This window comes from Protopterus annectens, chromosome 2.part0, assembly GCF_019279795.1.
Source record: "Protopterus annectens isolate FY-2018-M chromosome 2.part0, PAN1.0, whole genome shotgun sequence".
Taxonomy (NCBI): domain Eukaryota; kingdom Metazoa; phylum Chordata; order Ceratodontiformes; family Protopteridae; genus Protopterus; species Protopterus annectens.
Window position 1 is genome coordinate 759683898 of NC_056728.1, and position 24036 is coordinate 759707933.

Genomic DNA, 24036 nt, shown 5'->3' on the forward strand with positions numbered 1-24036 from the left:
AGATGGTGGCTTTATAGACATAAGGTGGAGTAAAGCCAATTGCAAAAATGGTGGTAGTAGTAGTAGTACATTTAAAGGCTAGAAGGAAGTATTTTTGTAAAAGTCAGTAATGGAGACCAGAATAGGGTAAAGTGTGAGAAAATATAGAGAGCTTGTAAAACTATGAAATTAACCCACTTTCCTAAAATAATTAGTGAAGATCATTCATTTTTTTTTGGTCACAGCTATATGACCTGCTCAAGCTGACATTGTGGAAATATCCTGGAACTCTAAATTCTGAACCACACGACTATATACTCATTCATAGGTAGTTACTAGGCAGTACAAACACCATTGAGGAGCCTCGCCTAGATTTTCAGTTATGCCTAAGCACTGTCTGTTTAAATGACTTGCTCAAGGTCATATAGTAGGCACATAAAGTCTGAAGGATTCAAACCCTGTACTACAGAAACTGCAGCTGACAGCCTTAACCCTCTGTGCCAACTGGCAGCCAACAAAAGAGCAGTTTGGACTCATAGGCCTCAAACTCACATATCTGTATTTGGGAGTCCAGTGCTCAACTAATACATAACATATATTAAGTCTTTTCAAAGATTTTTGACATATAGTTTTTTATATATTTATATATATATATATATATATATATATATATATATATATATATATATATATATATATATATACATACAGACACATATCTATATCATATATATATATATATATATATATATATATATATATATATATATGAAGCCTAAGGGATTGAAGTGCTTGGTATGTATGGAATTTAATACTTTTGGGGTAGGGATGATAAGATGTCAAGTTCACAGTTCTGAATGTGCAGAAGTACAGAGCTGGTCTGTTTTGCATGGAAAATGTATGTTGTGTGTAATGTATTCCTTTTTAATTATGCTTAATAATGGAAGGCGCATTTTATTGTTCTGGTGCCTCTGAATTAAGAAACACTTCATAAATGTATAGACCGTTACTAGCCTAATGACCCGGGGGGGGGGGCTTTCTAAGCCTAGCCAAGTTTTCCTGAAAGAATTATGATGTCCTGTATCCAAATAGGACATTGAGGGCCAGGCATTTATAAACACCTCTGTCTATAACTGACTTGGGTGCCAGGCCCTGTGTAAATTTTCTATTCCCCATCCACTGGTCTAGGTTGTGATTAAATTGAGTAATAGATGAACTCAGCTGTTCCATAGGCAGGGCAAGCATTGTCCCTAGGTAGGCATGAACTACCAACCTTTCGGTTAACATACAAACATGCTAACCAATTGTGCCACATTGACATGGTCAGTTGTTTTGTCTTCTTCAGACTTTCATATACAGTGTATCTGCAAAAACAATTTTTGTTTCAGGTAAACAAGTCAGATATTGATGCAGAATAATGATTTTGCCTATTTTCTTTCATTTCCTACACTTGTTTTCACTTAGGTTTCAGAACTGCAGCAGTGCTTCCTGAAGAGAGTGCCACTGTAGACTGCAGAAACGTCATACACTGGTTAGTTTATGTCTGTGTTTCTTAATCTTGATGTTATGTGTACTTAATATGCTTAGAAATGAAAACAGTCATGTATCACTGACAACACTGCCACTTTCTTAAACTAGAAACAATGCATGGAAGTTGCTACTGTTAGTGGGAAGGTTTGTGCATAGTCCGCCATTGATCATAATCAGAGGTGCTGCAGAGCAGCTCTGGGTGGAGCATCTAAGAGATGAGAGTACCATGCTCACATTAATGCATCATCCAAGAGGTCTCAAGTTCTAGTAAAGAGTAAGCTAAAAGTTATGCCATTCATGAACCATGCCCAGATGAATTTGTTGGGTCTTCCACCAGCTGTCATTTACATATGTAGGAGATTAATGTGCTACAGAAGAGTTTTCATATTTCTACACATGGCAGTTGCATTCCTGTGCTGAGAACTGCCATTTTTAAAATAGCCACTGGGAGGTTCAGACACACATGGGCTAGCACTCCTTCATCTGTCAAGTATAAAAATAAAGCACTATAAAAGGAACAGAGAGTTATGCAATAAAATATGTGTATATTTGTTGTGTTGTGCTAGAAAATATTTTAAAGAAATATATCAAATATTTCCACAGTAAGCATGCTACTTGATTTTAATAATCAGAATTTTGCTAAATGCATGCATAAGACATAAAGTTTCTGAAATGTTACATTGTAGTTTATTTTTATATTATTATTCTAGCTTGAAAGAAAACTGCTGTGTAGTTGTGTATTGCCAACATGTTGGACCTGACTTTCCCTGGAACAGCTTTTCCCTTGTAGTGGAGTATGACTATGCAGAAAACTCCTGTTTTTATGAGCTCTGCAAACAACAGAACATCTACCACATGACCTTTAAAACCACTCTTCCCCAAAACATCAAATCAGGTGAGAATGTGATTAAAATGTATTATTATAAGGGTTACGAGAAATGTTGCAGTGTCATTCTTGCCAGCACTGAGATCTTTATGTTATCTCATTTATTAATTAATCCTAAACACAATTCTGGTAGAAATATGGAAGAGGAAAGAAAATGAAATATTTAAGATTTGGACAAAGTTATTTAATAACATTATAGGGTGGTGAGATACCTTATTCCCAGTATAAAGCAGTGATGGCAATTAACTCAAGGAAGGGACTGATTCAGCTGCCTCTGGATCATCAATGCCATCTCAGTTTTAAATCGTGATTACAAAGTTTTCATGACAATATTCTAAGAGGCTGGCAAAGATATTGCCTAAAGTACTAGATCAGAATCAGTGTTGTTTCATAGAGGTGGACAGATATTTGATAACATTACTAGGACCCTGATGATGCAAAACATTGCAGAGGTAAATAAAATGGCACTAATAATGATAGATTTAGATACCGTCCGGTAAACTTTTGACAGGGTAAGTTGAGCTTTTTTGAAGAAAACCATAGAGACATTTGGTTTCCCACAAAAATGGCTAACATTAATACTTAGAACTTACAAGGGTGTAGAAGCTAAGCTAAAGTAAGGAAGAAGACTATCAGAAAGCTAAGATTAACAAGGAGCACGTTAGATGTCTAGAGAGTTTGGATATGGAAATTAGACAGTTTAGGATAGTAAGATACAAACAGAGAAATTCATATGAAAAAAAAATGTCTTTATTTGCAGATGATGTAATACTCTATATTACAAACCCAGAGCCGGATTTAAAACCTTGAGAAGATTTAATCAGTTAGCAGGATAAAAAAATTAATCTTAGAAAAAAAAAGCAATAGTCTTTCATACCTTCATATGATCTGGTGCAGGAATTCCCTTTCCTTTGGGATCTTGACAAGATGAGGTATTTAGAAATATGGCTAAAACAGGACACAGAGCAAGGAGGTGAGGAAATTAGGAAAGAAACAACTGGAAGATAGTTAAAACATAAGGCGATGTTGATAATGGACAAGGACAGAAAAAATTGGTTCCTCTGGTGCTGTATGTGGGGCAATCTTAGCTTTACTTCCCAAAAGAAGTGACCTGGATTTCAACTAAGAAAGAGATAAGATAATTTTTGGGATAATAAGAGAAAAAGAGTATGATGCAAAAAGTTAATACTACTGAAAGAGCAATGAATCAAAAATGAAAATAATTTAAAGGCATAGAGACATCTTTGATGCTGATAGGTTACATACCAGGTAAAAACAAAAACAAATACAAGGATAGTAAAGCAATGATTTGGAAAATGAAACATAACGATTCAATATTTTGGGAACAGATGCTAAGCGCACATTTGGTCTATAAGAAATAGACTTTAGTGTATATGGAGTTAGCTGTACAATCAAAAGAAATGCAAAGGAGACAGCAACAAATTCAAGCGAAACCAGCTATAATAGACCTCATAAAAGAAACAAGATCAGACTTGGCAATTGGAAAGAAATTAATGCATAGAGCATAAAAGGTGCTGTTAGAATCAAGTGCTTAACAAGGAACTAGGCTCAGATTAGACTTGAGTAGAATACTACAGATCATTTGTTGTTGTACATTGGGCAGAGATGTGCTTAATTGCCAGATATGCCACAAAACCCATAAAATTTAAAATATTTGTCTGGAAATGCCTTCATGGGTACTTTACATGTCTGCTAGACTTCTGAATATGTTTACACAATTTGGTGGGGGATAGTCTGAAATGAAAACATGATGCATTATCAGAATATAACAGGTTTCTTCTGACTACAGCTAAGACTGCTCTATATGTTCATCCAGGATGTAGAGAAAATGTGAAATATCAAATTGCACTTTCTTTAAGTTTGTACAAATTATTGTTGAATATAATTGTTGTTTTTTTCTGATTTATGTTATTTAGCAATTTATAAGACATTTTATACAGTTTAGGATGCAAGAAATGTAATTCACAAAATTGACAAGAGATACATCGGAAGTAATACAATGTTATAGGATCATAGGATCATAGGAAGTTACCAGACTGTTGACCCAGAGATCATTTCAAGCATAGCCATTTCATCCCAATGTAAATCCAATGATACTTAGTCAGTACCCAGGATTGTATTTAGTAATAAGTGCCCATGTCCAAGAGAGTTGTGGGCGCTATCCCGATAAAAATTTATTGTGCTTCATCCACTCATCCAGGTTCCTTTTAAAGAGTATCATAGAGGTGCTTTGCTTCACATGAATTGGCAGTCTGTTCCAAAGACATGGCAGTTGCTGGGAGAGAAATCTGTCCCTCAAGTCGCAGGCCTAATTTAGGTCCGTGGAACTGGTGGCTCCAATCCCATTTGATTTATGGATGTGCAGTAAATTCATTAGGTTTTGGTCGGAGATTGCTCTTTAAGCCAGGCATAAGCCTTCCCTAAGAAGTCTAGATGATACTGAATATAGTGACAGGGACTCTTTAGTTGATCTGTGTAAGACATTTGTTAGAAACCTCTGATGTCTTTCCAATTGATGCAGGTGCTTTGTACGGTGCACGCCAAAAGGGACATTATACTCAATTATAGGCCTGATTAGTGACAAGTATAGAGGGGTTATAACCTCCTTTGCTCTAGAGGCGATCCTTTTGCTAAACAAGTGTGCTATGTAGAAAGCCTTCCTTACTACAGTAGACACATGGTTGTCAAAGTTAAGGTAGCAGTCTACTTGTGATCCCAGATCCCTTACCAGTTCGTAGATACATAGGGTATTGTTGTTAATTTGATATTGTGAAGGGACATTGTTTTTACTGAAGGGAATGATGATGCATTTCTTTTCATTTAGTTTGACACCGTGACTAAGACACCAGTCGCTGGTCTGCGTAAGAGCCTCCTGAAGTATACTGATATCATTTGAGGATTCAATAACTGCACCCAGTTTGCAATCATCCGTAAACTTGGTCAGGCACAGCCCCTTAGTTTTGGCCTGAACTTCTGAGAAGTATATACCAAACAGTAAGGGGCCAATCACTAACCCTTGTGGCACCCTGCTGGTGACAGGTCTGCTTGTTGATGTGGAGTCACCCACTTTAATAGTGTGTGACCAGTTTGTGAGCCAGTTAGCAACCCATCTTACAACAAAGGAGTTTACATTCAGTTTGCTAAGTGTATCAGTAATACCTGAGTGTGAGATTGTGTTGAAGGCCTTGGCAAAGTCGAGGTGTGCCATGTGTACAGATTTGCCCTCGTCAATGTCCCTAGTCACATTTTCAAAGAAATCTATCAGGTTTAATAGGCAGGATCTGCCACTGACAAAGCCAAACTGGGCCGGATCCAGGGTTTGGAGGTCACCTATGTTTTTATTTATGAGGTCCATGATGATCCGTTCCATGCCTTACAGATGAGACTTGTCAGACTTATGGGTCTATAATTCCCCATGTCTGTTGCTAAGCCACCTTTGTGGAGGGGAATAACTGTTGCTGTTCTCCATTCCACAGGAACATAGCCTGTGGTTAGGCTGTGATTGAATAGGGTACTTAATGGTGATGCTAGTTCATGTTTTAGTTTGTTTAGAAGATAGAAGACAGCCTGGGATGCCATCTGGCCCCATAGAGTCTGTGTTTTTTGCCTTAGACAAGGCTTTACTGACCTGCTCTTCAGATATGTGGGGGGGGGGTGGAGATGGAGACAAGGTATGTGATAAGTTTGAAGGGAATAAGGAAGTGAAATTCTTGACAAATCTGTCCCGCAGCAGGTTTGCTATCTCTGCAGGATCAGTGTGCGTGTGATACCATTAGTCACTAGTTTTGACACATGCTTGGGTCCTACCTTTTAGGTTGCATACATAGCTGTAAAAGGCCTTATGGTTATCTTTAGCTGTGATTGCTAATTTTTTCTCAAAGTTACCCTAAGAGGATTTGATATGTTGTCTTCTTTGCCTGTTGAGGCTGAGGAGGGTGCTTTTCCATTGTTGGGGCCCCACTTAGTTTTCTTAGACAGCAACTTTTTGGGTTTGTTGTAAAGTTTGTTGATGCTGGATGTCCACCAGGGTGGCTTGTTTTTCTTGGGGCTCTGGCTTTGATTGTCTCTGGAACAGCCAAGTCTATACACTTATACAAGTGATTGTACAGGGCTTTAGTGTAAGCTTTGGTGTAATTACCACTTCCAGCTGGGGGTGGGACTTGGAATGCTTTTATACCATCCCCTAGGACGGTATAGTTTGCCTTGGTGAAGCTTTTTAGTCTGACCTCACCCTTTGTGAGTTCTGGTGTTAGCGCCAGTTCAAAGGCGAGTGATCTGTGGTCCGATTTAACTAATGAGAGTCCGACAGTTGCGGCGGTGCATAGTTTCATAGGTTCATAGGTGTGCTAGGCTAATGGCCCTGGAGCCTTTACAAACCTAGCCTATAGTATTACCCTGACATCATGCCACCCAACCTTAGTTCCCAGGACCTCTGTCAAGTAGAGCCACTGGAGTGATCCCTGGGGTGAATTTTCTATTTTCCATCCACTCATCAATGTTTCTCTTGAAGAGGGCCAGTGAGGTGCTCTGTTTCACATGTATGGGAAGTCTATTCCATCACAAGGGCAGTCTCTGGGTTATGAACCTGTCCCTCCAGCATATTCTGTTGATTGTGGTAATGAGGCTGAGGTCACTGGAGTGTGTGGTGTGGAGGGATTGGGATTTCTTTAGATGTAGCATTTCTAACAAAGCTGAATCAGACATGGCTTTCTATTTAAAGCAGAGATTGCCTCTAAGTAGGCAATATGAGACAGAGAATAGTTGGAGTTTTTTTGAGTCTGTCCATATAGGACAAGTGTTTAAGGTCTAGGATCCTCTTTGTGAGGTACTTTTGCGGCCTCTCAAGTTGTTGCAGGTGTCTAGTGAGGTATATGCCAAATGGGGCATTGTACTTGATGATTGGCCTAATGAGGGAAGAGTAGAGGGAGACAATGACCTCTTTCTTCCTGGATGCAAAACCCCTAGTAATGAGATGTGCCACATAGAAGGACTTTCTGACCACAGTGGCAATGTTTTGGTCAAAAGAGAGGCTGCTGTCAACATGTGCTCCCAGATCTCTTATAACACCTTCTGTCTTCAGTGGACTACCATCGATGTGGTAATTCATGGGAACTGGGTTTTTCCCAAAGGGAATGATGACACATTTTTTGGTATTGAGCTTAACGCCATGGTTCTGACACCAGTTGTTGGTCTCAGTGAGGCCTTTCTGTAGGGTGTCAACATTACTTGGGGAGTTAATAATAGCTACCAACTTGCAATCATCTGTGAACTTTGTCAGACAGAGACCCTTTGTGTTGGCCTGGACTTCAGAGAAGCAGATACCAAACAGGAGAGGACCCAGGACCGAACCCTGTGGGACTCCACTCGTGACTGGTAAGCAGTCTGACTTGGAGTCCGCTACTTTCACACTGTAGGTTCTATCTGTGAGCCAGTTTGCAACCCACCTAGTGATATAGGTGTTGATGCCTAGCTTAATGAGTTTTTCTATGTTTCTTGAATGGGGAATGGTATCAAATGCCTTGGCCAGATCAAGGTAGGCTGTATGAATGAACTTGCCTTCATCCATAGCTCGGGTGACTGACTCAAAGAAGTCGACCAAGTTGAGCAGGCATGATCTACCCTGCACAAAACCAAACTGTGTGGGATCCTGAGTTTGGAGATTCCCTATATCCTTGTTTATTAGGTCCACGATGATGCGTTCCATAGCTTTGCATATCAGACTCATCAGGCTAATGAGGTGATAGTTCCCAGGGTCTGTAGTCACTCCTCCTTTGTGGAGAGGGATGACTGTAGCAGTGCGCCATTCAGTGGGGACAAAGCTTGAGGTGAGGCTGTGACTGAACAGGGCACACAGGTGAGGTGCCAGTTTACTCTGTAGTTCATGTAGAATACAGCCTGGGATATTGTCAGATCCCATGGAAGCTGTATTCTAGGCCTTGGACAGTGCTGTTTTAACCTGTGCTGCAGTAGTACTGGGTGCCTGGCAATCTATTGGTATTGTGATTGGTCCTTTGGGGGGGAGAAGGGTAAAGTTGGCACTGAATCTGTCGGCCAGTATATTGGCAATATTTGTTGGTTCAGTATAGGAGGTACCATTAAATCTGGTTATTGCCATGGAGATTCTTTACACAAATATAGAAGGCCTTGTGGTTGTTTTTACTATCTGCTGCAATTCTGTTTTTGTAGCTAGCTTTAGAGGATTTGATGAGGGATCTCAACTTTTTGTGGAGGCTGATAAGGGAGTTTTTCCAGTGTTGGGACTTCACCTTATTCTGCATCATTTTCTTCCTTCTGTTGTAGAGTTTGTTTATGGCAGGGGACCACCAGATTGGCTTCCATTTTTTGGAGGAGAGCGTCTTGGTTCTATTGGGTATAGCGAGATCCATGCATTTGTGTACGTGTTTGCACAGTGCACTGGTGTATGATTCAGCAGTCATGCAACTATTTTCCATTTGCATGGGTGCCAGGAAGTTAGCCACCTCTGTTTTTAGGAGCCCAAAGTTAGCTTTGGAGATGTTTTTCATGGTGGTTACCTTTGTGGTGGGGAGGAGTGGATATGGCTTTCCAGGGTGATTAGTTTGTGTTCGGATCTAACCAGGGAGGAGTTAACTATTGGTGTAGAGCAACGGTTGCCCATGTTAGTAATGACCAGGTCAAGTATTTTGCTACCACTAGTGGGGGTAAGAATGAGCTGGTCCAGGGCATTTGAATTAATGAATTCCAGGAAACATTGGGCAAGTGTATTGGTACATGAGTTTTCCCAGTTAAAGGAGGGGTAGTTGAAGTCGCCCAGTATAAGAGTGTTAGGTTGGACCCTAATATTCTCCAATATGCTAAGGAACGTGGAGTGTGAGTCTTGGGACATTGTTGGGGACCTATAGCAGGCTACAACCTGAATCGCTGCCTTACCCAATATTAGCTGCACCTGAAGTATCTCTTATGCATTATATTAAGCTACCAGTCTGGAGGTGTGCGCATCCTTTATGAATATGGAAACACCACTGCCTTTGGAGCTTTGGTCCAAGTTCTGGGGCTGAAAGGTGTGGAATGAGTTATAGCCTGGTAGTGCAGTGGTGCTTTCCGCTGCCTTGAAGTAGGTCTCTTTTACAGCACAAATGTTGATGTTCTCCATTTTAAGTAGTGGTTTGAGCGAGTGCATTTTCAGATTTTGATTTCTAACATTGAGCAGCATGACTCTCAGATTGCATTTGTTTGTAGCTGTTTTGGTAGTAATTTGGTCTTTGGAACACTGCCTAAAAAGGCACTATAGGGGTGGCAAGAGCCTTGGCCAGTATCCGGAAGCCCAGGGGTAACAGATGCAGGCCATCTCTGGCAAAGTATCAAGGTCTGTTAATCATGTCATTCCGGGCAGACAGATACTGGATCCCCTTAGAATGACTCCAGAAACTTAGCCAGTTGTGAAATCAATTATTTTCTGCTTGTACTGTGGTATCATTCTGGGTGATGGTAGGATGCTGCTCAGGGCTAGGGTCATTCCCGCCAGGGCTACATAATCTGAGAGCTCCTCCATGTCTCTTTTCATGTAGTCCAGGGAGTCTCAGTTCATTCACACCCACATGTACAATGACAGAGTCATATGTGTACCTGTTGTTGAGGGACCTGAGTGCATGCGTTATGTGGCGGATCCCAGCACCTGACAGGCAGCTAACTGTTACTTTCTCCTTATTCAAACTAGTGAGTGGGACAGCAGTGTGCCTCATTATCGAGTCACCTATGACTAGTGTGTTGGGCATGCTGTTCTACCTTAGGCACTTTGGTTGAGTGGCACACTGTTTAGGAGAGTTATGTGTCTCGCTATTAGTGTTGTGTTGTGGTAGTCGAGTGCATTTCTGCCTTGGAGGTGTCTGCTGTTTGGGTAGATTTTTATTGAGAGCCTCCGCAAAGGTGGGTGTGTGGATTGTGTTTTTATGTGAAGGCAGTGCTGGTGTGTGTTCTGGAGGACTATATGTTCCATGTGGTGTGGTGCAAGTGTTGACTTTCTCCTCTTGACCAGCTATTCCAGTCTTGGCTGGAGAGTGCATGGGTTCCAATTTGGATATATAAGTGCATCTCTCGCAAGTCTGAGTGTTGGGAGATAAGAAGAGGGGGTTGTCAGTGTACATGATGCAGTTGCTACATTGCCTCAGGATGCCCAAGTTCACCAGGTTAATAGGAGAAAGCACAGGGAACTGACCTTTAGACATGCCTGGATGGGTGGGTATTAATAATACGTACTGTAGCTGTTTCCTTGTAGAACGTTTAGAGCTGGTAGCACTTTTGTGTGCTACAATAGTTGCTACAAGAAGTCTGGTAAAGTGCTAGACTGATAAGGTAGTAAAAGTGCAGGAGAGGAGAGAACTAGCAGGTCTAAGGGAAAAGTTGAAGAGCAGACTTTGGCACCGCTCAGAAGCTACAAACAGTCCTGGATACAGAAAATCTTTATCTGGATTAGACTAGTTACAGGAAAGGTGGAATACAAGTGCAAATGCAGGCTTTTAAACCAGAAGTTGAAAGAGATAGAAAAAACTGCCCAAACGGCCAATAAACTTCACTTTCTGGGCCAGAATCTACTCCTCTTGTGGTAGATAGGCTACCGAGTGCTTACCACTTACACTGACAAGCTAGAAGGCTTCCCTCCAACACAGAAAGGCTTGGGGGTCTCAGAAGCTTACAAACAGTCCTGGATACATCAAAACTGTATCTGGGCTAGACTAGTTACAGGAAAGGAGGGAAACAAGCACAAACGCGGGCTTCTAAACCAGAAAGTTGAAAGAGATGGAAAAACTGCCCAAACGGCCAATAAACTACAATTTCTGGGCCAGAGACCACTCTTGTGGTAGATAGGGCTATTTAGTGCTTACCACTCCCACTGATAAGCTAGAAGACTTCCCTCCAACACAGAAAGTCTTGGGGGGCTCAGATTTTTACAAACAGTCCTGGATACAGCAAATCTGTATCTGGACTAGAATAAGTTACAGGAAATGTAGGAAACAAGCTTAGAATTTTTTTTTTACACTAGAACAGCACTAAAAACAGTTCAAGTGCAGTGCAAGTTAGCGCACTTGAGCATGTAGCAATATTAAAGCAAATAAAGTTTAAATAAATGCAATTTATTCAAACTGTATTCTGAGCTGAATTCAATATTTATTTTATTCAACTCTGAACAGTTAAAAATTGCCAAAAATATATTTATCAGCTGAGAAGCACACTCAGTCCGAACACAAGGAGAGTTCATTTATTAATTAATTAATTAATTAATTTATTTATTTATTTAGTTATTTATTTATTTATTGTAAAGTGGAAAGGGAGAAAGGAGAAGCAGAAGATAATTCAAGGTTAAGGACCTAAGTGGGTTGGCCTTCTCATATGTTCTCTGTGTATCTGGTAGAATGAGCTAATGACACTAGACTGGGATAGAGCTCAACAGACGGGACTGGTAGGAGTGTCTAAAATCAAAATATGATCTCACTGTACTCGGTTGAGTGAGCAAATGAGATGGACCCAGGAGGAGTGTTCAAACACAGATTTACAGAAGGGGCAGGCAGTTCCAAAGCCACCAAGATTAACAGCAAAACAAGAGCAGGGAGGGAGAGCAGGAAACTAACTGCAGAGAGACAGACATACCACAATATTCAGTGAAACAATTAAATAAACAGAAAAATAAAATACAGTACTATCTTTAAAATTGCAGGTTTGTACTTATCTGCTTGTTATGTTAGTGAAGACCAGAGCTAGTATGTTTGTTCCTCTTGCTGGGGTTTGAACAATTTGTTCCAGAAACATTTGAGCTAACAAAGTCAAAGAACTTTTGCTCTAGTGAGTTAGGGCTAGAGTAGGTTTTCCAGCTGATGGTGGGATAATTTAAATCTCCCATGATCAGAGTGTTTGGCAGTATTTGGATTGACTCCAGTTTGGCCAGGTAGCCCTCATACTCATCATGATTCATGGAGGGGAATCTATAACTAGCTATGATTTTAATGGGGGTCTTACCCACAGTAATCTGAACTTGGAGTAACTCCATGGAGTTGTCCTGTCTAATTAGTCAGGAGGTGAATTTATCTCTAATATAGATAGAAACAATGCCTCCTTTGGTTCTCACATGTTCATTTTGCAGTCTGAAGCTGTGGAAGACATTGTAGCCTTGCAAGGCCGGTGTACTCTCTGAGGCCTTAAACCAGGTTTCTGTGACTGCACAGACATCTACATCCTCCAGTGACAGGGTGTACCCTAGGGTGTTCAGTTTTTGGTTTAGGCTCCTAGTGTTTAGCAATATAACCCTTATTTTGTTATGATTGGAAATTTTCACGTCAGCAATTTTGTTTTTGAGACCTTGCCTGAAAAGACACTATGGACAAGGCAAGAGCTTTTGCCAGCAGCCGAAAGCATACTGGTGCCAGGTGCAAGCCATCATTGGCAAAGCAGTGGGGTTTGTTGACCATGTCATCTCAGGCTGACAGAAACTGGATCCCCTTTGAATGATACCAAAAACTAAGCCAGTTATTGAAATTGATCATTTATTTTATACTGTGGCATCATTCTAGGTGAGGGTAATATGCTGCTCAAGGCTAGGGATATACCTGCCTGGGATACATACTCAGCACAGTCATGTCTCTCTTCATATAATCCAGTGAGGTACGTCTCAGGTCATTCATTCCAGCATGAACTATGACAGAGTCAAAATGGTAGTTGTTGGCAAGAGACCAGAGTGCATGCATGATTTGATGAATCCTGGCACCAGACAGGCAGCTGATCATGACCATGACATGTATCTCACTATGAAGTCTCCAATCATAAGAAAAGTTGGTTTATGAGTGTTAAGCCTTGAGGGCTTGGTAGGTGAGACACTGATGTTGCTCAGGTGATATGGGAACTGTATTAGTTGTACCAGTCTTGTGTTTTGGAGGTCTCTGGTGTTTTGGTAAGTTTTTTGAGAGAACTTCCATGTATGTTGATTTATGTGTTGGATCATGCTATGTGTATGAGTAGTGGTACTGTGTGCATGAGTAGTGGTGGGTGAGTTGACAACCTCTTCAGTGTTACTGTTTCAAGTGCTAGAGAGCAGGGATTCAAGATTCTTGATGTGGATACATTTCACACACTGTGTAATAGAGTGAGTTATTAGTAGAGGGTTATCAGTGTACATGAGGCAGTTGCTACACTGCCTCAGGAGACCCAAGGCAACAAGGCTGGCAGTAGAAACAGGAGTAATCCAACTGTCCATAATGCTAGGTTTGAAGAACTGTTATCACAAAGGGGGGGGGGGATTTCAGGACTGATCTAGGAAGTGCTATGGAGATGGGTATTTCTGATGGGGTTTTTGGCTGGTGGTTTAATAGTTCGCAGCTTACTAGCAATACTTCTTAGACCATAAATGTACTAAGGATGAGGACTACACTAATGTACTACAGCTGTATCTAAGGGAAAACTTGTCAAAATTATCTGTCTGGCTATGGCGCACAATTATGCAGCAGTGGGTGGTGCTGTGCAATGCACAAACAAGCAGGAACCCACTCAAACACTGGGCTTAAATACCAGAAGCTGAAAACATAAAAAAAAAAAAAAAATTAAAAATTCAAAAGAACCAGTGAAGGTGCCTACTCCAAGCTCTAGACCAATCACCCTTCACCAGACAGGTTCCAATCAGCACACTTTATATTATCTAATTTGTACAACCAAAAGTTAAGGGTTAATACCAGAGAATATGTGATTTTCTATGTAATAAATAATATTTGCAATCTTATCATGGAATGTTAATTATTTGTCAAATTCTGTAAAAAAAACTCAAGTTATTTCTATATATTAGGAAAATTAAGCTTTTGTTTTTATTACTACAAGAAATATATATGAATGACAATAGGCATTTGAAAGTAGTAAAACTTGGTCATAAATCATATGCATCAGGAGGCTTAAGGGGTTTTAACACACAACTGCAAATATGTTTCTTGAGCTGCTGAAAAAACAAAAGGATAGCAAAAGTAGATTTGTATTAGTAGGAGGGAATCTAGAGGGTGTGTTAATGTACAATTGTAAATACCTATATCTCACCAAAGATTGATAAACTTTAGCTAAAGTATTAAGAGAGTGGGTTATAACACAGAAAGGGGTGCTTTTCTGAGATGAAGACTGAGTTACGTTCCCACACTGTAGAAAGTATCACATATAATTCCCCTCCACAAAGGCGGACCCTCCACAGAACTAACCAATTACCACCCCATAGCTATTCTCTCTCCACTCTCCAAAATACTAGAGAGATGCATACACTCTCAGGTCTCAGACTACCTCCTTATTAACAACCTCCTTTCCAGTACTCAGCATGGTTTCCGACCAAACCATAGCACCACCACTGCCTTACTCTCCTTTACTAACACTATCCTTCAGCATAAAAACAATGGCTATCTCTCCTCTACTACTTTCCTAGACCTATCTAAAGCATTTGACATGGTCCCACACAAACAACTTATCTCTGTCCTCAATAACCTATCCTTCTCGCAATCGGTCACCAGCTGGTTTCAGAGTTACCTGTCTGACCGCCAACAATCCGTTGTATGGCAGAATGACATATCTCCCCAACTACCTGTCTCCATAGGGGTTCCCCAAGGATCCATCCTTGGACCCCTACTCTTCTCGGTTTACACCAATAATCTAGCCTCTGCCACCAAACATGGCACACTCATACAATACGCAGATGACTCGACCATCATCTGCTCAGCCCAGTCCCTACCAAAACTGCAAAAAGTCACACAGGAAGCCTTTTCCTCTGTTGAAACATGGTTATCTGATGCCCGATTAATACTCAACCCAAACAAAACTAAACTACTCATCTTCCAACCCGCCAAACATACTCAAAACAACTCTCACTTTAACATCACGGCAAAAGACAACACCACTATATACCCAACTGAACATACTAAATTGTTAGGAGTGGAAATAGACAATAAACTAAAATTTGACATTCACATATCCATGACTATAAAAAAAGTCCACAAAAAACTAGGAGTGTTATACAGAAATAAGCAATTTCTCACCAAAGCAGCAAAGATTTCAATAGCACATTCCCACCTTATCTCCACCCTACTTTATGCGTCTCCAATATATACCAACCTAAGGCAATGTGATCTAACAAGCTAGAGACCTGCTACAACAAAATCGCCAAATTCGCCACAGGGGTATCCTACCGTAGTCACCACTGTCTCTCACTTGCTGAACTGGGCTGGCTTGAACTCCCTCACCTCCTTCAATGGTATCAACTCTCACTCGCCCACAAACTAGTAAACCATCCACTAAATGTCCCATCCCTCCAGAATCTACTACAACCCTATCGCACCACCAGACCAGTAAGATCCAGCAGCAAAAATCACTTGCAGATCACTAAAGCCAATAACTCTGCTGATGAAGCACTATTCTCTTGTGCCATAGCCAAATTATGGAACTCACTCCCACCCACAATTACCTCCATACCATCATGCACCCACTTCAAAACTTCACTAAAAGCACAACTAAAAACATGCTGGCTATGCCCTTGCAACTCCCACTCTAATATCATCCATCCCATCCAACCACTACCTTTCTTTCCACTCCACTAACTACCTTGATTATAGCAAGCTCAGATGCTCATAAGCCAGTACTTATTATACAGCACGAACTTCTTCTTCTTGTAACATTTGTTAATGTCTGGTATGCACTTCACAGATAAAGATTCTAGTTGTCTACTGATGTACTATGTTCTTCATCTGTAAATATGTTGTAAGTAATTGCTATGTAAATTGTTAATCACTATGTAATCCAATGTAAATACTGTCTGTTTATTTCAACTGTGGAGCTTTTCTCTCCGGGCCTCCGCTGAAAATGGACCTACGTCCAGTCGGACACTCCCGGTCAACAAATTTAAATAAATAAACAGTCTTTTAATGGATGAGGTACACACAGATCCTGGCTTTTACGAATATACTCACCTCCTTTTTCACCTTTTCCTCACTGTTTTAATCCTGTATTAGGTTTGGGGCATTGACTTCTCATTCTATTACACAAATGCTTGTTCAAATGTATAAATATGTGTTCTGTCTTAGAATACTTATGGTGACTGTATTTGCATATTTTTTATGTTTAATATCACATTGTAGTCCATCTTATACCACTGTACTTAGTTTGTTTACATTGTTTTGTATCTCACTCTGCACCCAGGCCCCTTCTGAAAATGGACTTTGGCCCAGCAGGGTTAACTTGGTCAACAAAATGTACAAGTATAACTCATATTCAACAACAGACAAAATCATGATTAGCAAGGAGCCATGTATGTCTTATTGAGAAATTGCGTATTTGTCCTATTTTTTTTATCAGAGCATGACAGGTACATCAACAAGCAATGCTTCAAGAGACCTTAGAGAATTAACCTATATTTCTGTCAATGGGAAATAATTAAAAGCAGATTGGATTTGTTTTTAGACAGTGGTGATGAGATTTTCACATAACAGGGGAGTCAAATAATAGGAATATGGTACAGGTAAAAGAAATGTTTAAGGAATGTTCAATAAGATAAAGTACATTAGTAGATTCAGAAAAGATCAAGTTACATGGAGAAATGAACTGTTAGCATTTACAGCACTTCCTGCTGTAATGTTCAAGTAAATTCCATGGTACTAGCTGTCCAGAATACAGTTTTCAGAGTATCAAATAGCAAAGAAACTATCAAAAAGAAAATAAAAGGCATCTGTCAAAATGCAGTGATGCTGCCACAGCTGGCTACCTTGAGTGTGTGTGTGTGTGTGTGTGCGTGTGTGTGTGTGTGTGTGTGTGTGTGTGTGTGTGTGTGTGTGTGTGTGTGTGTGTGTGCATGTGTGTGCATGTGTGTGTGCATGTGTGTGTGTGTGTGTGTGTGTGTGTGTGTGTGTGTGTGTGCATGTGTGTGCATTTGTGTGTGTGTGTGTGTGTGTGTGTGTGTGTGTGTGTGTGTGTGTGTGTGTGTGTGTGTGTGTGTGTGTGTGTGTGTGTGTGTGAGACTGTCTGTTAAACAAACAAGAGCAGAAAATGCCACAGGATGTGCTAAGACATCTAATTTATTTTTTCTTCTACCCACTGCTAACTTCATAGCCAGCTCCCTGTAGTCCCATCCTCCACAGTTCCTGTTCCCTGGCAGGCTTCTCAGTGTGACCCACACTGGGAGAGTCACCCTTCCAAGACAGATCCTGCACATGGAGATCTCTCCATCTGCAGGTGTTTGGGTTACACCCATGAGCACAAAAGAGTAGGAAGGGCCAGCCAAGTAGCCATCATACTGCAACCTGGGCAAGCCATAGAAGTATCCTTGGAATGCACTATGCTCTAGGCCCATAGCGCATGCACACATCTTGTTCTGTCCTCCAGGCCCCCCCACCCACCCACCCAACATGATGTCATCTGTCTGAGATCTGGCCTCTATCAGAGCTCAACCATCATTGCACCCAATATGGCTCCCCTTCAGGAGAGGCAATCACATCAGCCCTGCCAGTACCAGCAGATGCCTGAGCTGCTAATCAGACACAGGAAACCTGGGTCATAGTCAGGGCTTCATCCTGCTAGGCTACCAGGCTGGCTCCAACTAATTTAAATAGTTATAGAATATGCAGAGTGCAGTGGCCATCCCATAAAGCTGAGTTATATAAGGTGGTGTCAGGCATAAAGTAAAATTTTTCCATGTGCATGACAAGATTTATCTAGTTAGAGAAGAGTGTTTCTGCAACTTATTATGCGAGTATGAGCATATACAGTATTTCTTGTGATGATTTTTTTTCCTTTTCTTTCCTGTCCAAAGGTGTAGCAACAGAGAGGTTTGAATCCTTGGTGGAACTGACAGTTCCCTATGTGTTTCTGACTACTGAAGGGCTTCTGAATACACCAGATCTTCTTCAGAATTTGGAATCAAAGTAAGTCATGTGCAGCTATTAGCTTTTACACATTACTGTGCTTTAACATCTTAAAGATGAGACAAGTGACTGTTTTTAATCAACTTCCTGCTTCTTTTTTCTGCCCTAATTTTTAGTTTCTTTTTTATTTTTTATCCTGACAACTGTTTAGCATCTACTCCTAAGCTGTCTTCACCATTTTTAACACACACTTTTCCTCTTCATACTGGTGTCAAGTCTGAAGTAGTCTTTGTAATACGTTAATCCAGCGCTAAGAAAATTGCTAGATAGCGTGAAGCTTGTAAAGTTCAGTCATTGTGTTGCCTGAGGCAAAAGAAAAAAAAGGTAGTTAGTTGACTTATAGTATAAAGAGTGATTATTGGTTATAGTAGATTTTTTCTTAGAAAATTGTAACACATTACAGGCTTTTCATTCCTCCAACAGTCCTGCCTTTAATGCTTTTTGTTGTGTGTTGTTTGTCTGGTTTGCCTGAAGTTATTACTATAGGGTTCAACCTCTTAAGAAGCCAATGTATATCACAGACCATAATAATATATGACAAATGGCCAAAATGTGGAGCACCATATTTTTGCTCTGTGTGAAAACGTACCATTTCCAGGGTGCATGGTTGAAATGGTCTTTCAACCAAAAGTATTTTGTTATGATGTATCAGTCAGGAATGCATACTGTACATTTGAGTTTTCAAATTTTTAAAGACGCGTATTATTCTGATTCAATTAAAAAGTTAATAGAATGACACATTTTGCACGTGTGCATTTTCTGAAAAAAAAAAGTATGCATGTTTTGCATCAGCATGCATTCTATGAACAAAAAGCATGGCACTTTCATGTCTGACATTAATTGACTAGTTTACAGTGATTTACCAGAAAAATTAAAACTATTACAAGAGACAAGGCAAAACTATGAAGCAAAATCAAGGACACCTCAGAAGTATGTACACACATCTCAGAAGAGACCCCCACCCCCCCATTCTGCAATCTTAGTAATACATCAGAACAAATGCTTCATAGCTCCCATCTTCTTTGCTGAAGAATCTAAGACAAAGCCAAGCATAATGGGGGACAGTGGTACATTTTTTTAACACACACCTACATGATCTGCATTTGAGAACATCCATATCACATTTTTTGTGCTTTCTAGTCAGTCAGAAAGATTACACAAAGTTTACGTGCAGTCTACACTTCGTGGTAACCTTTATGAATCTCCCATCGATATTTAAGGCTGCAAGAAAATCAGGAGGAAAACTAAAATTAGGAGGAAGAAGGTGTGAGTTTTGCTTGTGTTGTCTGTTGGCTCAGAATGGTGTACACTTAGTGTACACTTACTGTAGGCATTAATGAATCCCATTATTTTAATTTACTTATAAAGTCAATAGAACTATACCATCAATGTTTGACATTGACTATAACCATTAGTAATGCAGCAGAAAAATAAACATTTTTGCAAGAGAAAGAGCAAAAATATGAAGCAAAACTCAGGGACAGTTCAGAGACAAACCTATACATTTGTAAATAGCCTCTCCCCACTCACCATAATACAGCCACAATAATACCCCAGAACAGCTTCTGCAAAAAGTAGCTTTCAACTTCTCTGATGAAGAATCAAGAACAGAATGAATTGTTACAGGGACATGGGCATTCACCCTAGCCCAGTACCAGCCATGCAGACCTCTAAACTGTTCCTATTTTGGACTATAGTATAACTACAGCAGGGTGAAGGGTGTACCTACCCAGGGTTCAGAGTGTTAGGAGGCACAATTGGCTGTTTGGTACAGTTTAAAAGTAAAAAAAAAAGATTTTTTTTTTTTGTTAAGTGAAATGAAAGCACTGTAGCTGCTTGTTACATTTGCAGCAAGCAGTTTGCTACATATATATTTTATTTATTTTATTTTATTTTACATTTGTTGACCGGGCTAGTCCAACTGGATACATGTCAATTTTCAGTAGAGGCCCAGGGAGAAAAGCTCCACATTTACAATATTATTTACAGTAAGGGAGAATTTACAAAAAAAAAATTGAGGTACATTATAGTTTTTTTACTTTATTTTGGAATTTTACTCACAAATTTAGTACATATCTGGTATAGTTAGTAATAGCAATGAAATCACAAGTAAAAAATTTTCAACTGTACATATGCATACTCTTTTTAGGTAACAGAAAAGTATCTAGCAGATGCAGATTAGATGAGTAATACCCATTGGTAAGTGAGGTAATTAGTCAGGGTTATATATTTGTTTCACTTTCTTCTAACCAAAACCTGAGTGTTATAGCACTCTGTGTGAGGTATAAACTGTAACAACAACTGTTTGCTATATTTGATTTGTAGCAAGCAGTTTGCTACAGTTTAAAGTTAAAAAAGACTTGTTCTTTTTTTTTCCTTAACTAACACCTGAGCACTGTAGCCCTACATTTTAAAAGAAAGAAATATTTAATTTGTACTAAAATTTGAGGAATGAGGATTATGGGCAGGTCACATAAACTGGGCCTGTTTTGCTCCTGCATTTCAAGAGCTCCAGGTACCTGATCATGATGTTTTTTTTTTTTTTTTTTTGCTTTCCATTAAATAGCTCAGGCAGGAGGGAGAGGGCATGTATCTAGTCACCTTGATGGTGTACCAGTACTAGGAGTGGACATGTTTTGTCTGTTTTGCTTTGTTCTGAACACATGAATTATATTTTTGTCTGTATTGTTAAAATATTATGTTTTACTGGAAGACACTGAATGTGGAATTTTTTTTAAGTCTTGTGACTTTGATGGACAATTTTGGGTTGTGTGGTTGAAGATAACACTTCTAAATACACAAATTGTACCTCAGCTTTTATGATGTGGTCTGTACTCCCACAATTGATTGTGCTAGCCTCTGTGTAAGAAAACTATGCATCTTCCCCCTTAGAACACTTCTTCCCAGGCCTCTTCCCCAGTTTTTTTCTGCTTTTTTTTTTAAGCTGGCAAACTGCTTGCTGGAGATTTAGCAAGCAGTTCCTGCAGTTTATACACCACAAAGAGTGCTACAACAAGGAATCCTCTCACTCCAGCTAAAAGCAAAGAAAACTCTAACCAGCAGTCATCCAAAAATAGATTGCAGCCCCAGGTTTAACTCCAGGAACCTTGTTGTTGCCACTTGTGCAGTAGCCACTGAGGACCTGATCGCTTTGGGTCCCCCCCCCCCAACACACTTGTGTGAGCAAGGAATCCTCTCACTCCAGCTAAAAGCAAAGAAAGCTCTAACCAGCTATCATCCAAAAATAGACTGCAGCCCCAGGTTTAACTCCAGGAATCTTGTTGTTGCCACTTGTGTCGTAGCCACTGAGGACCTGATTGCTTTGGACCCCCCGCCACTGGTGTGAGCAAGGAATCCTCTCACTCCAGCTAAAAGCAAAGAAAATTCCAACCAGCAATCATTCAAACATAGAATGCAGCCCCAGGTTTAACTCCAGGAACCTTGTTGTTGCCACTTGTGCAGTAGCCACTGAGGACCTGATCACTTTGCCCCCCCCCCCACTTGTGTGAGCAAGGAATCCTCTCACTCCAGCTAAAAGCAAAGAAAATGCTGACCAGCAATCATCCAAAAATAGACTGCAGCCCCAGGTTTAACTCCAGGAACCTTGTTGTTGCCACTTATGCAATAGCCACTGAGGACCTAATTGCTTTGGGTCTCCCCCCCCCCACTTGTGTGAGCAAGGAATCCTCCCACTCCAGCTAAAAGCAAAGAAAATGCTAACCAGCAATCATCCAAAAATAGACTGCAGCCCCAGGTTTAACTCCAGGAACCTTGTTGTTGCCACTTGTGCAGTAGCCACTGAGGACCTGATCGCTTTGGGCCCCTCACTTGTGTGAGCAAGGAATCTTCTCACTCCAGCTAAAAGCAAAGAAAACTCTAACCAGCAATCATCCAAAAATAAACTGCAGCCTCAGGCTTAACTCCAGGAATCTTGATGTTGTCACTTGTGCAGTGTAGGTGCCAGCTTTTGTGACTACTTTTATGCCTTGTTAAAATCTGTTACAGTCAGCTAGAGTGCATACCCCAGGGGCAACAGCTGTAAACCTTCTTTCTCTTAGCCCACCCCCACCCCTTTCATCTGTTTCACTGTTGATAATTTGTTGTATGTTAAGGTATTTAGCCCCTCTCAGCAGTCATAGCCTTCAGCCCCTCCTCCTGTGTTCTTCACTGAACACCAAACAGAGATGCAAAGTCTCCAGCTGCTTTTATCTTTAGTTACATTGTGTGCAACAAACAATGAGCTAAGGGGAATACAAATATAAAAGAGAATAAAATCTGCCATTACAGACTAGTAAACAGCATGCAACCTCTACCTGTGGTATACTCCTACACATAGTTTTTCTTGGAAAAAACTTCCAGTCCTTGAACAAGGGTGCCTGTATGTTTACCTCATTTCCTTGGCTGTCCTTTGATAATTGGCTAGGTTAGCAGGGTGCCTTGGATTCTTCCCTGCTACTTTAAATTCCAATTGATGGTTTCCATCCCTTCCCCCACCCCCCAAGTGATTGCTCAGGTACAACACACCAAAGATTTTAAAAACCCTGGATGCCATATTTGCTCTAATTGCAGCTGAAAGCCCTCCAGGTGTAGCATCTTTAGTAAGTGTCCTTGGACTAGCTGATAGTTTTTTTTAGCTAAGTTCTATCTGGAAGGTGTAGCCGATCCATTTCTGAAAACTATGTCACCACTGTATGGAAGAATTTCTTTACTCTACCCATTCACAAAGAGGGCAACTCCTCATACATATCCAACTTCAGACCAATTGCCATACTCTCTCCACTCTCAAAAATCCTAGAGAAATACATTCACAAACAGGTAATGCATTATCTTCACCAGAAAAAATTCTCACACCCACACAGCATGGTTTCCATCCCAAGCATAGTACAACTACTGCACTCATATCATTCATCAACATAGTCTCCCTAGCTCGGGATAACAATAAACTTGTCTCATGCCTATTCCTTGACCTTTCTAAAGCCTTTGACACTGTCTGTTACCCACTCCTTCTAGATAAACTCACTAACTTATATTTCTCTCCCCCTACTATCTCCTGGTTCTCCAGCTATCTCTCTACCCACCAGAAATCAATTAAATGGCTCTCTGCACTATCCTCCCCTCTCACTGTACAAATGGGAGTCCCCTAAGGGTCCATACTTGGACCACTACTCTTTAATATTTTCACCAACTTGCTCTACTCCTCTTGTCCCCAGTCATCTCTTGTACAATATGGTGATGACTCAACTGTTATAACCATTGCTGACAACCCAACTGACCTCCACTCAACTACCCAGGCATCCTTCCACACCATTGAGACATGGCTTAGTGATAACAAACTAATACTTAATCCAAAAAAATCTAAGCTCCTACTCCTCCTCCCTAAAAACATCACCACACTCAAAAGTACATTTACCATCTTATCCTGCAACAACACTATCATCTCAGTTGAATCTAGTACTACATTGCTAGGTGTTACAATAGATGATCAGCTTAAGTTTGATCTCCATATTACTAACTCAATAAAAAGAACTCATCAGAAACTTGGACACCTTTTCTGTAGCAAGAAATACTTGACTAACTCTGCCCGAATAACTCTCTTCCAGGTTTTATTACTCCCAATACTCCTGTACAGCTGCCACATATTCACAAACCTAAATTCTACACTTATTTCCAAGCTTGAAACTGCCTATAATAAGATTGCCAGATTTGCAAACCTACATGTCA

At 40.3% G+C, this 24036-nt stretch overlaps 1 protein-coding gene across 1 annotated transcript in view; it reads left to right on the forward strand.

The window, feature by feature from the left end:
* The window catches only part of LOC122792779 (protein shortage in chiasmata 1 ortholog-like), a 284249-nt gene that overhangs the window by 239531 nt on the left and 20682 nt on the right, over nt 1–24036 (forward strand). Inside the window, exons 5-7 of the mRNA XM_044060349.1 lie at nt 1444–1510; nt 2220–2404; nt 18204–18315. Coding sequence (XP_043916284.1) covers nt 1444–1510; nt 2220–2404; nt 18204–18315 — 364 coding nt within the window. The remainder of the gene's footprint in view (nt 1–1443; nt 1511–2219; nt 2405–18203; nt 18316–24036) is intronic.